This window comes from Leiobunum rupestre, chromosome 11 (genome assembly GCF_980474605.1).
Source record: "Leiobunum rupestre chromosome 11, qqLeiRupe1.1.hap1, whole genome shotgun sequence".
Lineage (NCBI taxonomy): Eukaryota > Metazoa > Arthropoda > Arachnida > Opiliones > Sclerosomatidae > Leiobunum > Leiobunum rupestre.
The window spans coordinates 5,172,192-5,189,348 of NC_143394.1; the positions used below are offsets into that span (position 1 = coordinate 5,172,192).

The following is a 17,157-nucleotide window of genomic DNA, read 5'->3' on the forward strand; positions in this document are numbered from 1 at the left end:
GTACATCGTTAACAGTTATTTGCTCAAAATAAAAGATAAATACCTTTGGGTAATGAGGCCGGCTCAGCTTCCACTTCTTCTATATCAATTTCTTGTTTATCGGAAACTTTATCGTCAGATTCGGGTTCTTTGATTACCGAAGAAACCATTGACGAAACTTTTTCACTAGCTTCTGACTCAGCCTTCGACGATACTTTAGATGGCACCTGCTCTTCCTCATCTACTCCAGAGGTCGCTTTAGATGGAGCCCGCCCTTCTTCATCTGCTACAGACGACGCTTTAGATGGTGCCCACTCTTCTTCATCTGCTACAGATGACGCTTTAGATGGCACCCGCTCTTCTTCAGCTGCTACAGACGACGCTTTAGATGGGGCACGCTCTTCTTCAGCTGCTACAGAAGACGCTTTAGATGGGGCACGCTCTTCTTCAGCTGCTACAGACGACGCTTTAGATGGGGCACGCTCTTCTTCAGCTGCTACAGACGACGCTTTAGATGGGGCACGCTCTTCTTCAGCTGCTACAGACGACGCTTTAGATGGGGCACGCGCTTCTTCAGCTGCTACAGACGACGCTTTAGAAGAAGCCCTCTCTTCCTCAGCTGCACCTTCTACAATAGCTGTCGCTACTTCTTTTTCTACAACGTCTTCAATCGCTACGGATGATTTTCTGGAATCGCTTTCATGAACAGAAGAAACCCTTGATGGGACTCGTTCCTCATCTTCGGCTGCCACCGAGGATGCTTCAGAAGCTGCACGGTCTTCTTCAGCTGCTACAGACGACGCTTTAGATGGGGCACGCTCTTCTTCAGCTGCTACAGACGACGCTTTAGATGGCACCCGCTCTTCTTCAGCTGCTACAGACGACGCTTTAGATGGGGCACGCTCTTCTTCAGCTGCTACAGACGACGCTTTAGATGGCGCCCGCTCTTCTTCAGCTGCTACAGACGACGCTTCAGATGGGGCACGCTCTTCTTCAGCTGCTACAGACGACGCTTTAGATGGCGCTCGCTCTTCTTCAGCTGCTACAGACGACGCTTTAGATGGGGCACGCTCTTCTTCAGCTGCTACAGACGACGCTTTAGAAGAGGCCCTCTCTTCCTCAGCTGTACCTTCTACAATAGCTGTCGCTACTTCTTTTTCTACAACGTCTTCAATCGCTACGGATGATTTTCTGGAATCGCTTTCATGAACAGAAGAAACCCTTGATGGGACTCGTTCCTCATCTTCGGCTGCCACCGAGGATGCTTTAGAAGCTGCACGGTCTTCTTCAGCTGCTACAGACGACGCTTTAGATGGGACACGCTCTTCTTCAGCTGCTACAGACGACGCTTTAGATGGCACCCGCTCTTCTTCAGCTGCTACAGACGACGCTTTAGATGGGGCACGCTCTTCTTCAGCTGCTACAGACGACGCTTTAGATGGCGCCCGCTCTTCTTCAGCTGCTACAGACGACGCTTCAGATGGGGCACGCTCTTCTTCAGCTGCTACAGACGATGCTTTAGATGGCGCTCGCTCTTCTTCAGCTGCTACAGACGACGCTTTAGATGGGGCACGCTCTTCTTCAGCTGCTACAGACGACGCTTTAGAAGAGGCCCTCTCTTCCTCAGCTGCACCTTCTACAATAGCTGTCGCTACTTCTTTTTCTACAACGTCTTCAATCGCTACGGATGATTTTCTGGAATCGCTTTCATGAACAGAAGAAACCCTTGTTGGGACTCGTTCCTCATCTTCGGCTGCCACAGAGGATGCTTTAGAAGCTGCACGCTCTTCTTCAGTTGCTACAGACGACGCTTTAGATGGGGCACGCTCTTCTTCAGCTGCTACAGACGACGCTTTAGATGGCGCCCGCTCTTCTTCAGCTGCTACAGACGACGCTTTAGATGGGGCACGCTCTTCTTCAGCTGCTACAGACGACGCTTTAGATGGGGCACGCTCTTCTTCAGCTGCTACAGACGACGCTTTAGAAGAGGCCCTCTCTTCCTCAGCTGCACCTTCTACAATAGCTGTCGCTACTTCTTTTTCTACAACGTCTTCAATCGCTACGGATGATTTTCTGGAATCGCTTTCATGAACAGAAGAAACCCTTGTTGGGACTCGTTCCTCATCTTCGGCTGCCACAGAGGATGCTTTAGAAGCTGCACGCTCTTCTTCAGTTGCTACAGACGACGCTTTAGATGGGGCACGCTCTTCTTCAGCTGCTACAGACGACGCTTTAGATGGCGCCCGCTCTTCTTCAGCTGCTACAGACGACGCTTTAGATGGGGCACGCTCTTCTTCAGCTGCTACAGACGACGCTTTAGATGGGGCACGCTCTTCTTCAGCTGCTACAGACGACGCTTTAGAAGAGGCCCTCTCTTCCTCAGCTGCACCTTCTACAATAGCTGTCGCTACTTCTTTTTCTACAACGTCTTCAATCGCTACGGATGATTTTCTGGAATCGCTTTCATGAACAGAAGAAACCCTTGATGGGAGTCGTTCCTCATCTTCGGCTGTCACAGAGGATGCTTTAGAAGCTGCACGCTCTTCTTCCTCGGCTGTGACCGAGGACGCTTTGGATGGGGCACGCTCTTCTTCCTCGGCGGCGACAGAGGACGCTTTGGATGCCACACGCTCTTCTTCATCGGCGGCAACAGAGGACGCTTTGGATGCGGTATGCTCTTCTTCCTCGCCGGCAACAGACGACGCTTTAGATGTGGCACGCTCTTCCTCGGCCGCAACAGAGGACGCTTTGGATGCGGCACGCTCTTCCTCGGCAGCAACAGAGGACGCTTTGGATGCGGCACGCTCTTCCTCGGCAGCAACAGAGGACGCTTTGGATGCGGCACGCTCTTCTTCCTTGGTGACAAAAGAGGATGCTTTGGAGGCAACACGCTCTTCGTCCTCAGTAGCTACAGAGGATGCTTTAGATGGAGCATGCTCTTCGGCAACTGATGACGCCTTTGATGGCGCTCTTTCTTCTTCAACAGGGGCCGACGTTTGGGATTTTGTGCGTTCTTCTTCAGTGAACTCTGCAACAGTCGGTTGAACAGCCTCAATGTCGGCGGAAGTCTCTTCCTTCTCAACGCTGTCTTCAACGGCCACAGAAAATTTTCGTAACGATTCTTTGGACTTCTCTAACTCTTCTTCCGCGTGTTCGGAAGGAATGGGTGAAGGTCCTTTTTCCAACTCAAGTTCATCCATGTCCGCTGTCGTTGAGGCTTTGGATATGGAACGTTGAATTGGAGATGGGGCGATGATATCGTCCTGGGATTTAGGAATGTGTTCAACGTCATCGTCACCTGAAAGACGACATAGAGTTTTATATTATTTGAAACATTTCCAGGTCTTTAACTTAAAGCAAACATCAAATGCCTTTACAACATTTAACATAAAATATAAAAGCTCTGTTCTGCCGTTATTCGTTGAAGAATTTTTAACTTCACGATACCTGGGTGTTATCGAGATAGATACATAAGTTATTAACGGTTAATTTAAAACCAACCCGAAGTAATCCCCAAACCATAAAACCCTAAAATTAAAGGCAAAGGAATGGTTTCAATTTTGAAATAAGAGTTATGGTTCAACGAAATTTAAAAATGTATTCGTACGTGACTTGACTGAAGACGAAAATCTAAAAGAACAATTGTTTAAGTCTTAAATTGATCCTATTAAGCATGACAAATTATAAAACAAAATTTCTGCAGAAAGGATAACATTCTATAACAAAGATTATACTTTTAGCTTTAGACGAAAAGCGTTCAGATCGTTCAGACGTAAGTTTCGGTAAAGACGGGGAACCCTCAAATAAAGAGGATGCCTTTGACGCAGATACGTCTTCATCTTCAACAATAACAGAATCTTTAATTTTGTTTTCTAATCTTAAAGATGCTATAGATGAAGCCCGTTCATCCTGCGCAGTTTCTGCTTTAGACGACGCCCTTGATGATGGGGCTCCTTCGACTACACCAGTTGCTAATTGCTTTTCTACAATTTCTTCCGTTGCAATAGAGGACTTTATCGAAACACTTTCCGAATGACATGATGTTTTGTATGCAGTGCGCACTTCTTCATCCACGGATGATGCTATTGATGGGGCGCGTTTTTCCTCCGAAGCAACGGAAGATGCTTTTGAGAGTGCAAGTTCTTCTTCCTCAGCAGTAACTGAAGATATTTTTGATGGTGCGCATTCTTCCTCCGCAGCAACAGAAGATGCTTTTGAAAGTGCGAGTTCTTCTACATCAGCAACAGAAGATGCTTTTGAGGGTGTGCGTTCTTCCTCCGCAGCAACGGAAGATGCTTTTGATGGGGCTCGTTCTGCCTCTCCAGCAACGAAAGATGCTTTTGAGGGGGCGCGTTCCTCTTCCTCGGCAACAGAAGATGCTTTTGATAGGGCGCGTTCTTCCTCAGCAACGGAAAATGGTTTTGAGGAGGCGTATTCTCCCTCCACAGCAACCGAAGATGCCTTAGATGGGGCACGTTCTTCCTCAGCAACCGAAGAGGCCTTAGAGGGTGTGCGTTCTTCCTCCGCAGCAATTGAAGATGCTTTGGATGGGGTGGGTTCTTCCTCAGCAACGGAAGATGCTTTTGAGGTGGCGCGTTCTTCCTCCACAGCAACGGAAGATGCTTTTGATAGGGCGCGTTCTTCCTCAACAACGGAAGATGGTTTTGAGGGGGCGCGTTCTCCCTCCACAGCAACCGAAGAAGCCTTAGATGGCGCACGTTCTTCCTCAGCAACCGAAGATGCTTTTGAGGGGGGGCGTTCTTCTTCTTCGTCTAAAGCCGATGCTTTAGATGAAGCCCGTCCTTCCGATGCAGTTTCTGCTTTGGACGATGCCCTGGATATTGGGGCTCCCTCGACTAGACCTCCTGTTATTTGTTTTTCTAATATTTCTTCAATTACCAAAGAAGACTTTCTTGAAACACTTTCTGAAACGGACGATGCTTTGGATGCGGCACGCGATTCTTCTTCAGTAACGGAAGTTGCTTTAAATGGGGCTTCTTCTACCTCCCCAGTAACGGAAGATGCTTTTGAGGGGGTGCGTTCCTCTTCCTCAGCAACGGAAGATGCTTTTGATAGGGCGCGTTCTTCCTCTCCAGGAATGGAAGATGCTTTTGAGGGGGCACGTTCTGCCTCAGCAATGGAAGATGCTTTTGATAGGGCACGTTCTTCCTCAGCAACGGAAGATGCTTTTGATGGTGCTCGTTCTTCCTCTCCAGCAACGGAAGATGGTTTTACGGGGGCGCGTTCTTCCTCTCCAGCAATGGAAGATGCTTTTGAGGGGGCGCGTTCCTCTTCCTCGGCAACGGAAGATGCTTTTGAGTGGGCGCGTTCTTCCTCCACAGCAACCGAAGATGCTTTTGAGGGGACGCGTTCCTCTTCCTCGGAAACGGAAGATGCTTTTGATAGGGCGCGTTCCTCTTCCTCGGTAACGGAAGATGCTTTTGATAGGGCGCGTTCCTCTTCCTCGGAAACGGAAGATGCTTTTGATAGGGCGCGTTCCTCTTCCTCGGAAACGGAAGATGCCTTAGATGGGGCACGTTCTTCCTCAGCAACGGAAGATGCTTTTGAAGGGGCTCTTTCTTCCTCCACAGCAACCGAAGATGCTTTTGAGGGGGCACGATCTTCCTCCACAGCAACCGAAGATGCTTTTGAGGGGGCACGTTCTTCCTCCACAGCAACCGAAGATGCTTTTGATGGGGCGCGTTGTTCTTCTTCAGCAGCAATTGAAGATGCTTTAGAGGGGGAGCGTTCTTCTTCCGCAGCAGTCGAAGATGCCTTAGAGGGGGTGCGTTCTTCCTCAGCAACCGAAGATGCTTTTGATAGGGCGCGTTCTACTTCCTCAGCAACGGAAGATGCTTTTGATAGGGCACGTTCTTCCTCAGCAACCGAAGATGCTTTTGAGGGGGCGCGTTCTTCCTCAGCAACCGAAGATGCTTTTGAGGGGGCGCGTTCTTCCTCAGCAACCGAAGATGCTTTTGAGGGGGCACGTTGTTCTTCTTCAGCCGCAATTGAAGATGCTTTAGAAGGGGCGCGTTCTTCTTCCGCAGCAGTCGAAGATGTCTTAGAGGGGGCGCGTTCTTCTTCTCCGTCTAAAGCTGATGCTTTAGATGAAGCCCGTCCTTCCGATGCAGTTTCTGCTTTGGACGACGCCCTTGATATTGGGGCTCCCTCGACTACACCTCCTGTTATTTGTTTTTTTACAATTTCTTCAACTGCCATAGAGGACCTTCTTGAAACACTTTCTGAAAATGACGATGCTTTGGATGCAGCACGCACTTCATCTTCAGTAACGGAAGGTGCTTTTGATGGGGCGCGTTCTTCTTGTTCAGTAGCAACCGAAGATGCTTTTGAGGGGGCGCGTTCTTCTTCCGCAGCAGCCAAAGATGCCTTAGAGGGGGCACGTTCTTCCTCCCCAGCGACGGAAGATGCCTTAGAGTGAGCGCGCACTTCTTCATCTAAATCTGATGCTTTAGATGAAGCCCGTCGTTCCGATGCAGTTTCGGCTTTGGACGACGCCCTGGATGTTGGGGCTCCTTCGACTACACCTGCTGTTATTTGTTTTTCTAATATTTGTTCAATTACCAAAGAGGACTTTCTTGAAACACTTTCTGAAACGGACGATGCTTTTGAAGGGGCGTGTTCTTCTTCCGAAGTAACGGAACGTGCTTTGGATGGGGCTCGTTCCTCCTCAGCAACCGAAGATGCTTTTGAGGAGGCGCGTTCTTCCTCAGCAACCGAAGATGCTTTTGAGGGGGCGCGTTCTTCCTCAGCAACCGAAGATGATTTTGAGGCGGCCCGTTCTTCTTCTCCGTCTAAAGCCGATGCTTTAGATGAAGCCCGTCTTACCGATGCAGTTTCTGCTTTGGACGACGACCTTGATATTGAAGCTCCTTCGACTTCACCTGCTGTTACTTGTTTTTCTAATATTTCTTCAATTACCAACGAAGACTTTCTTGAAACACTTTCTGAAACGGACGATGCTTTGGATGCAGCATGCACTTCTTCTTCAGTAACGGATGGTGCTTTTGATGGGGCGCGTTCTTCTTCTGAAGCAACGGAAGATGCTTTTGAGGGTGTGCGTTCTTCTTCTGAAGCAACGGAAGATGCTTTTGAGGGGGCGCGTTCTTCCTCAGCAACCGAAGATGCTTTTGAGGGGGCGCGTTCTTCCCCAGCAACCGAAGATGCTTTTGAGGGGGCGCGTTCTTCCTCAGCAACCGAAGATGCTTTTGAGGGGGCGCGTTCTTCCTCAGCAACCGAAGATGCTATTGAGGGGGCACGTTGTTCTTCTTCAGCCGCAATTGAAGATGCTTTAGAAGGGGCGCGTTCTTCTTCCACAGCAGCCGAAGATGCCTTAGAGGGGGCACGTTCTTCCTCAGCAACCGAAGATGCTTTTGAAGGGGCTCTTTCTTCCTCCACAGCAACCGAAGATGCTTTTGAGTGGGCACGATCTTCCTCCGCAAAAGAAGATGCTATTGAGGGGGCGCGTTCTTCCTCCACAGCAACCGAAGATGCTTTTGAGGTGGCGCGTTCTTCCTCCACCGCAACCGAAGATGCTTTTGAGGGGGTGCGTTTTTCTTCTTCAGCAGCAATTGAAGATGCTTTAGAGTGGGCGCGTTCTTCTTCCGCAGCAGTCGAAGATGCCTTAGAGGGGGCGCGTTTTTCCTCAGCAACCGAAGATGCTTTTGATAGGGCGCGTTCTTCCTCAGCAACCGAAGATGCTTTTGAGGGGGCACGTTCTTCCTCAGCAACCGAAGATGCCTTAGAGGGGGCACGTTCTTCCTCAGCAATCGAAGATGCTTTTGATAGGGCGCGTTCTTCCTCAGCAACCGAAGATGCTTTTGAGGGGGCACGTTCTTCCTCCACAGCAACCGAAGATGTTTTTGAGGGGGCACGTTCTTCCTCCACAGCAACCGAAGATGCTTTTGATAGGGCGCGTTCTTCCTCAGCAACCGAAGATGCTTTTGAGGGGGAACGTTCTTCCTCAGCAACCGAAGATGCCTTAGAGGGGGCGCGTTTTTCCTCAGCAACCGAAGATGCTTTTGATAGGGCGCGTTCTTCCTCAGCAACCGAAGATGCTTTTGAGGGGGCACGTTCTTCCTCAGCAACCGAAGATGCCTTAGAGGGGGCACGTTCTTCCTCAGCAACCGAAGATGCTTTTGATAGGGCGCGTTCTTCCTCAGCAACCGAAGATGCTTTTGAGGGGGCACGTTCTTCCTCCACAGCAACCGAAGATGTTTTTGAGGGGGCACGTTCTTCCTCCACAGCAACCGAAGATGCTTTTGATAGGGCGCGTTCTTCCTCAGCAACCGAAGATGCTTTTGAGGGGGAACGTTCTTCCTCCACAGCAACCGAAGATGCTTTTGAGGGGGCACGTTCTTCCTCCACAGCAACCGAAGATGCTTTTGAGGTGGCGCGTTCTTCCTCCACCGCAACCGAAGATGCTTTTGAGGGGGCGCGTTTTTCTTCTTCAGCAGCAATTGAAGATGCTTTAGAGGGGGCGCGTTCTTCTTCCACAGCAGCAAAAGATGCCTTAGAGGGGGCACGTTCTTCCTCAGCAATCGAAGATGCTTTTGAAGGGGCTCTTTCTTCCTCCACAGCAACCGAAGATGCTTTTGAGGGGGCACGATCTTCCTCCACAAAGGAAGATGCTATTGAGGGGGCGCGTTCTTCCTCCACAGCAACCGAAGATGCTTTTGAGGTGGCGCGTTCTTCCTCCACCGCAATTGAAGATGCTTTTGAGGGGGCGCGTTGTTCTTCTTCAGCAGCAATTGAAGATGCTTTAGAGTGAGCGCGTTCTTCCTCCACAGCAACCGAAGATGCTTTTGAGGTGGCGCGTTGTTCTTCTCCGTCTAAAGCCGATGCTTTAGATGAAGCCCGTCCTTCCGATGCAGTTTCTGCTTTGGACGGCGCCCTTGATATTGAAGCTCCTTCGACCACACCTGCTGTTACTTGTTTTTCTAATAATTCTTCAATTTCCAAAGAAGACTTTCTTGAAACACTTTCTGAAACGGATGATGCTTTGGATGCAGCATGCACTTCTTCTTCAGTAACGGAAGGTGCTTTTGATGGGGTGCGTTCTTTTTCTGAAGCAACGGAAGATGCTTTTGAGGGGGCGCGTTCTTCTTCCGAAACAACGGAAGATGCTTTTGAGGGGGCGCGCTCTTCCTCAGCAACGCAAGATGCTTTTGAGGGGGCACGTTCTTCCTCAGCAACCGAAGATGCTTTTGAGGGGGTGCGTTCTTCCTCAGCAACCGAAGATGCTTTTGAGGGGGCGCGTTCTTCCTCAGCAACCGAAGATGCTTTTGAGGGGGCACGTTCTTCCTCAGCAGTCGAAGATGCCTTAGAGGGGGCGTGTTTTTCCTCAACAACGGAAGATGCTTTTGAGGGGGCACGATCTTCCTCCGCAACCGAAGATGCTTTTGAGGGGGCGCGTTCTTCCTCAGCAACCGAAGATGCTTTTGAGGGGGCACGTTCTTCTTCCACAGCAGCCGAAGATGTTTTTAAGGGGGCACGATCTTCCTCCGCAACCGAAGATGCTATTGAGGGGGCGCGTTCTTCCACCACCGCAACCGAAGATGCTTTTGAGGGGGCACGTTCTTCCTCAGCAGTCGAAGATGCTTTTGAGGGGGCGCGTTGTTCTTCTTCAGCAGCAATTGAAGATGCTTTAGAGTGGGCGCGTTCTTCTTCCGCAGCAGTCGAAGATGCCTTAGAGGGGGCACGTTCTTCCTCAGCAATCGAAGATGCTTTTGAAGGGGCTCTTTCTTCCTCCACAGCAACCGAAGATGCTTTTGAGGGGGCACGATCTTCCTCCACAAAGGAAGATGCTATTGAGGGGGCGCGTTCTTCCTCCACAGCAACCGAAGATGCTTTTGAGGTGGCGCGTTCTTCCTCCACCGCAATTGAAGATGCTTTTGAGGGGGCGCGTTGTTCTTCTTCAGCAGCAATTGAAGATGCTTTAGAGTGAGCGCGTTCTTCCTCCACAGCAACCGAAGATGCTTTTGAGGTGGCGCGTTGTTCTTCTCCGTCTAAAGCCGATGCTTTAGATGAAGCCCGTCCTTCCGATGCAGTTTCTGCTTTGGACGGCGCCCTTGATATTGAAGCTCCTTCGACCACACCTGCTGTTACTTGTTTTTCTAATAATTCTTCAATTTCCAAAGAAGACTTTCTTGAAACACTTTCTGAAACGGATGATGCTTTGGATGCAGCATGCACTTCTTCTTCAGTAACGGAAGGTGCTTTTGATGGGGTGCGTTCTTTTTCTGAAGCAACGGAAGATGCTTTTGAGGGGGCGCGTTCTTCTTCCGAAACAACGGAAGATGCTTTTGAGGGGGCGCGCTCTTCCTCAGCAACGCAAGATGCTTTTGAGGGGGCACGTTCTTCCTCAGCAACCGAAGATGCTTTTGAGGGGGTGCGTTCTTCCTCAGCAACCGAAGATGCTTTTGAGGGGGCGCGTTCTTCCTCAGCAACCGAAGATGCTTTTGAGGGGGCACGTTCTTCCTCAGCAGTCGAAGATGCCTTAGAGAGGGCGTGTTTTTCCTCAACAACGGAAGATGCTTTTGAGGGGGCACGATCTTCCTCCGCAACCGAAGATGCTTTTGAGGGGGCGCGTTCTTCCTCCACAGCAACCGAAGATGCTTTTGAGGGGGTGCGTTCTTCCTCCACAGCAACCGAAGATGCTTTTGAGGGGGCGCGTTCTTCCTCAGCAACCGAAGATGCGTTTGAGGGGGCACGTTCTTCCTCAGCAGTCGAAGATGCCTTAGAGGGGGTGCGTTCTTCCTCAGCAACCGAAGATGCTTTTGAGGGGGCGCGTTCTTCCTCAGCAACCGAAGATGCTTTTGAGGGGGCACGTTCTTCCTCAGCAACCGAAGATGCTTTTGAGGGGGTGCGTTCTTCCTCAGCAACCGAAGATGCTTTTGAGGGGGCACGTTCTTCTTCCACAGCAGCCGAAGATGTTTTTGAGGGGGCACGATCTTCCTCCGCAACCGAAGATGCTATTGAGGGGGCGCGTTCTTCCACCACCGCAACCGAAGATGCTTTTGAGGGGGCACGTTCTTCCTCAGCAGTCGAAGATGCTTTTGAGGGGGCGCGTTGTTCTTCTTCAGCAGCAATTGAAGATGCTTTAGAGTGGGCGCGTTCTTCTTCCGCAGCAGTCGAAGATGCCTTAGAAGGGGAGTGTTCTTCCTCAGCAACCGAAGATGCTTTTGAGGTGGCACGATCTTCCTCCGCAGCAACCGAAGATGCTTTTGAGGTGGCGCGTTCTTCCTCCACAGCAACCGAAGATGCTTTTGAGGGGGCACGATCTTCCTCCACAAAGGAAGATGTTATTGAGGGGGCGCGTTCTTCCTCCACAGCAACCGAAGATGCTTTTGAGGTGGCGCGTTCTTCCTCCACCGCAATTGAAGATGCTTTTGAGGGGGCGCGTTGTTCTTCTTCAGCAGCAATTGAAGATGCTTTAGAGTGAGCGCGTTCTTCCTCCACAGCAACCGAAGATGCTTTTGAGGCGGCGCGTTGTTCTTCTCCGTCTAAAGCCGATGCTTTAGATGAAGCCCGTCCTTCCGATGCAGTTTCTGCTTTGGACGGCGCCCTTGATATTGAAGCTCCTTCGACCACACCTGCTGTTACTTGTTTTTCTAATAATTCTTCAATTTCCAAAGAAGACTTTCTTGAAACACTTTCTGAAACGGATGATGCTTTGGATGCAGCATGCACTTCTTCTTCAGTAACGGAAGGTGCTTTTGATGGGGTGCGTTCTTTTTCTGAAGCAACGGAAGATGCTTTTGAGGGGGCGCGTTCTTCTTCCGAAACAACGGAAGATGCTTTTGAGGGGGCGCGCTCTTCCTCAGCAACGCAAGATGCTTTTGAGGGGGCACGTTCTTCCTCAGCAACCGAAGATGCTTTTGAGGGGGTGCGTTCTTCCTCAGCAACCGAAGATGCTTTTGAGGGGGCACGGTCTTCCTCAGCAACCGAAGATGCTTTTGAGGGGGCGCGTTCTTCTGCCACAGCAGCCGAAGATGCCTTAGAGGGGGCATGTTCTTCCTCAGCAACCAAAGATGCTTTTGATAGGGCGCGTTCTTCCTCAGCAACCGAAGATACTTTTGAGGGGGCACGATCTTCCTCTGCAACCGAAGATGCTTTTGAGGAGGCGCGTTCTTCCTCCACAGCAACTGAAGATGCTTTTGAGGTGGCGCGTTCTTCCTCCACAGCAACCGAAGATGCTTTTGAGGGGGCGCGTTGTTCTTCTTCAGCAGCAAGTGAAGATGCTTTAGAGGGGGCGCGTTCTTCTTCCGCAGCAGTCGAAGATGCCTTAGAGGGGGTGCGTTCTTCCTCAGCAACCGAAGATGCTTTTGATAGGGCACGTTCTTCCTCAGCAACGGAAGATGCTTTAGATGGGGCGCGTTCTACTTCCTCAGCAACGGAAGATGCTTCTGAGAGGGCGCGTTTTACTTCCGAAGCAACGGAAGATGCTTTTGAGGGTGCGCCTTCTTCTTCCTCAGCAACGGAAGATGCTTTTGAGGGGGCGCGTTCTTCTTCCTCAGTAGCAATTGAAGATGCTTTAGAGGGGGCGCGTTCTTCTTCCGTAGAAGCCGAAGATGCCTTAGAGGAAGCGCGTTCTTCCCCCACAGCAACCGAAGATGCTTTAGAGGGGGCGCGTTCTTGTTCCGAAACAACGGAAGATGCTTTTGAGGGGGCGCGTTGTTCCTCCACAGAAACCGAAGATGCTTTTGAGGCAGCGCGTTCTTCTTCTTCGTCTAAAGCCGATGCTTTCGATGAAGCCCGTCCTTCCGATGCAGCAACCGAGGATGCCCTGGAGGAGGCACGTTCTTCCTCCCCAGAGACAAAAGATGCCTTTGAGTGAGCGCGCACTACTTCTTCCTCTAAATCCGATGCTTTAGATGAAGCTCGTCCTTCCGATGCAGTTTCTGCTTTGGACGACGCCCTTGATATTGGGGCTCCCGCGACTACATCTGCTGTTGTTTGTTTTTCTAATATTTCTTCAATTACCAAAGAGGACTTTCTTGAAACACTTTCTGAAACGGACGATGCTTTGGATGCAAAATGCACTTCTTCAGTAACGGAAGTTGCTTTTGATGGGGTGCGTTCTTCTTCCTCAGCAACGGAAGATGCTTTTGAGGGGAGGCGTTCTTCTTTCGAAACAACGGAAGATGCTTTTGAGGGGGCACGATCTTCCTCCGCAACCGAAGATGCTTTTGAGGTGGCGCGTTCTTCCTCCACAGCAACCGAAGATGCTTTAGAGGGGGCGCGTTCTTCTTCCGCAGCAGCCGAAGATGCTTTTGAAGGGGCTCTTTCTTCCTCCACATCAACCGAAGATGCTTTTGAGGGGGCACGATCTTCCTCCGCAACCGATGATGCTTTTGATAGGGCGCGTTCTTCCTCAGAAACGATAGATGCTTTTGAGGGGGCGCATTCTTCCTCAGCAACGGAAGATGCTTTTGAGGGGGCGCGTTCTTCCTCCACAGCAACCGAAGTTGCTTTAGAGTGGGCACGTTCTTCCTCATTAACCGAAGATGCTTTTGAGGGGTCGCGTTCTTCTTCTTCGTCTAAAGCCGATGCTTTAGATGAAGCCCGTCCTTCCGATGCAGTTTCTGCTTTGGACGACGCCCTGGATGTTGGGGCTCCCTCGACTAGACCAGCTGTTATTTGTTTTTCTAATATTTCTTCAATTATCAAAGAGGACTTCCTTGAATCTTTTTCTGAAACGTACGATTCTTTGGATGCAGCACGCACTTCTTCTTCTGTAACGGAAGATGCCTTAGAGAGTGCGCGTTCTTCTTCATCCGCAGCAACCGAAGATGCCTTTGACGGAGCTCTTTTTTCTTCGGCGACTGACGACGCCTTTAATGGAGCTCTTTCTTCTTCGGCGACTGAAGACGCCTTTGACGGAGCTCTTTCTTCTTCGGCGACCGACGACGCCTTTGATGGAGCTCTTTCTTCTTCGGCGACCGACGACGCCTTTGATGGAGCTCTTTCTTCTTCGGCGACCGAAGACGCCTTTGACGGAGCTCTTTCTTCTTCGGCGACTGAAGACGCCTTTGACGGAGCTCTTTCTTCTTCGGTGACCGACGACGCCTTTAATGGAGCTCTTTCTTCTTCGGCGACTGAAGACGCCTTTGACGGAGCTCTTTCTTCTTCGGCGACCGACGACGTCTTTGACGGAGCTCTTTCTTCTTCGGCGACCGACGACGCCTTTGATGGACCTCTTTCTTCTTCGGCGACTGAAGACGCCTTTGACGGAGCTCTTTCTTCTTCGGCGACCGACGACGCCTTTGATGGAGCTCTTTCTTCTTCGGCGACTGAAGACGCCTTTGACGGAGCTCTTTCTTCTTCGGCGACCGACGACGCCTTTGATGGAGCTCTTTCTTCTTCGGCGACCGACGACGCCTTTGATGGAGCTCTTTCTTCTTCGGCGACTGAAGACGCCTTTGACGGAGCTCTTTCTTCTTCGGCGACCGACGACGCCTTTGATGGAGCTCTTTCTTCTTCGGCGACCGACGACGCCTTTGACGGAGCTCTTTCTTCTTCGGCGATTGACGATGCCTTTGACGGAGCTCTTACTTCTTCGGAGACTGATGACGCCTTTGACGGAGCTCTTTCTTCTTCGGTGACCGACGACGCCTTTGATGGAGCTCTTTCTTCTTCGGCGACTGAAGACGCCTTTGACGGAGCTCTTTCTTCTTCGGCGACCGACGACGTCTTTGACGGAGCTCTTTCTTCTTCGGCGACCGACGACGCCTTTGATGGAGCTCTTTCTTCTTCGGCGACTGAAGACGCCTTTGACGGAGCTCTTTCTTCTTCGGAGACTGATGACGCCTTTGACGGAGCTCTTTCTTCTTCGGTGACCGACGACGCCTTTGATGGAGCTCTTTCTTCTTCGGCGACTGAAGACGCCTTTGACGGAGCTCTTTCTTCTTCGGCGACCGACGACGTCTTTGACGGAGCTCTTTCTTCTTCGGCGACCGACGACGCCTTTGATGGAGCTCTTTCTTCTTCGGCGACCGACGACGCCTTTGATGGAGCTCTTTCTTCTTCGGCGACTGAAGACGCCTTTGACGGAGCTCTTTCTTCTTCGGCGACCGACGACGCCTTTGATGGAGCTCTTTCTTCTTCGGCGTCTGAAGACGCCTTTGACGGAGCTCTTTCTTCTTCGGCGATTGACGATGCCTTTGACGGAGCTCTTACTTCTTCGGAGACTGATGACGCCTTTGACGGAGCTCTTTCTTCTTCGGCGACCGACGACGCCTTTGATGGAGCTCTTTCTTCTTCGGCGACCGACGATGCCTTTGACGGAGCTCTTTCTTCTTCGGCGATTGACGATGCCTTTGACGGAGCTCTTACTTCTTCGGAGACTGACGACGCCTTTGACGGAGCTCTTTCTTCTTCGGCGATTGACGATGCCTTTGACGGAGCTCTTACTTCTTCGGCGACTGACGAAGCCTTTGACGCAGCTCTTTCTTCTTCGGCGACTGACGAAGCCTTTGACGCAGCTCTTTCTTCTTCGGCGTCTGACGAAGCCTTTGTCGGAGCTCTATCTTCTTCGGCGACTGACGAAGCCTTTGACGGAGCTCTTTCTTCTTCGGCGACTGACGAAGCCTTTGACGCAGCTCTTTCTTCTTCGGAGACTGACGACGCCTTTGATGGAGCTCTTTCTTCTTCGGCGACGGACGAAGCCTTTGACGCCACTCTTTCTTCTTCTGACGGTGCTATTGAGGAAGCTTTGGATGATGTTCTCGACGCTGGAGCACCTTCTACAACGCCTGTTGTGATTTCTGTTACTACCACTTCCTCAATACCGGCGGATGACTTACGGGACACACTTTCTGCCCGGGAGGACTCTTTAAAAACTTCCGTTATTATATCTTTGGTCTCAGATCTGGATTGACGTTCTTCTGGGACACTTTCGGAGGGGATAGGCTCTAAATCCTCAATATCCGCTGTCGTTGACGCTTTGGATATAGAGCGGGAAACCGGGGGTGGGGCCATTATCTCCTCTTGGGATTTCGTAACAATTTCACCCTCATCTAGAAAAAGACAGCAGTAAATATAGTTCATATTATGAGGGCATATAGGTGGCGCTGATGAAGTTGATTGTGATGGTATTAGTATGATTATGGTTGATTGTATTGCAAAAATTTAAAAAATATCGCGTTTGGTTAATAAATCCGTTGAAGGTACTGTTGACCTTACGCGTAGATACTACATATCTATCTTTGGAAATTACAAAATTTTACTACAATACAATCATTTTTTAAAACAGTCGCGACAATCTGGGAAAGATGAAACACTTGTTTATTATCTTAATGATTAAATGGACTCACTCTCACATATTTGCAAAAGCGTTTTAAAAATAAACTTATTTGTTTCAAAAATTTTGAAGCCAAAATAAGATATTGTTTTTAATAAGCAGAAAAAGAAATTCAGTGCCATAACTTTGCAAAAATTGATTTATTTCTGTTCATTTTTTTAATTTATATCAATTTACAAAAATAACACATAGGTCTTAATTTAAGGATTAGGTTCACACGTTAGAGTTTATAACCTTCGAACAAAAGGTCAAATGTATAAGCAAATTATAATGTAAGCAGTTTAAATTAGTAACGAAAAAATATCAGCTTGACCTATAGAAGCGTTTTAATAACTAAGGTAAGTGCTATTTATACGCTACCATAAAACTTTGAATTGAAACCACCCCTATGAATTATTTCCGTCATCAAAATAGTAGCGATTTACAAATGCTTTAGGGAGCTCGAGGCGTTATCTATGTTTAAAATCAGCACCGTCTTACGTCGTGTTCTAACTTGAAAGCGCAATTTAAAGGTTTTCTTGTAACCCATAAATAATAATTAACATGCAACGCGATGCAGTACAGAGCTTTTATTAAAACCAAATAATTTTAAACCAGAAATTCACTAAGGATGCTTTTTGAGGTAGGCAATAAATGATATACTTCTGATATTAATAAAACAATTGACAAAATAAGAGCACAACACAGACAGACAACATCCACACATTTACATGCAAGTAGGATTGTAGACATGTTTAGAAACTGTGAAAATGACACAGCAAGGATGAAAATGACGGTCACAACTGTAGAGCGAGTCAAAGGGGCTTTAAATACTTTACCGATCTACGCAATTTAGAACATCAGAAACAGAATACCTT

General features: G+C 49.5%; 1 protein-coding gene across 1 annotated transcript in view; it reads right to left on the reverse strand.

Moving 5' to 3' along the window:
* The window catches only part of LOC149921186 (uncharacterized), a 127,571-nt gene that overhangs the window by 6,873 nt on the left and 103,541 nt on the right, over window positions 1-17,157 (reverse strand). The window contains exons 5-9 of the mRNA XM_090162125.1: window positions 12,382-16,016; window positions 5,611-7,107; window positions 3,714-5,484; window positions 2,699-3,277; window positions 44-2,566 (exon numbers count right to left, since the gene is read on the reverse strand). Of these exons, the coding sequence (XP_090018251.1) occupies window positions 44-2,566; window positions 2,699-3,277; window positions 3,714-5,484; window positions 5,611-7,107; window positions 12,382-16,016 (10,005 nt within the window). The remainder of the gene's footprint in view (window positions 1-43; window positions 2,567-2,698; window positions 3,278-3,713; window positions 5,485-5,610; window positions 7,108-12,381; window positions 16,017-17,157) is intronic.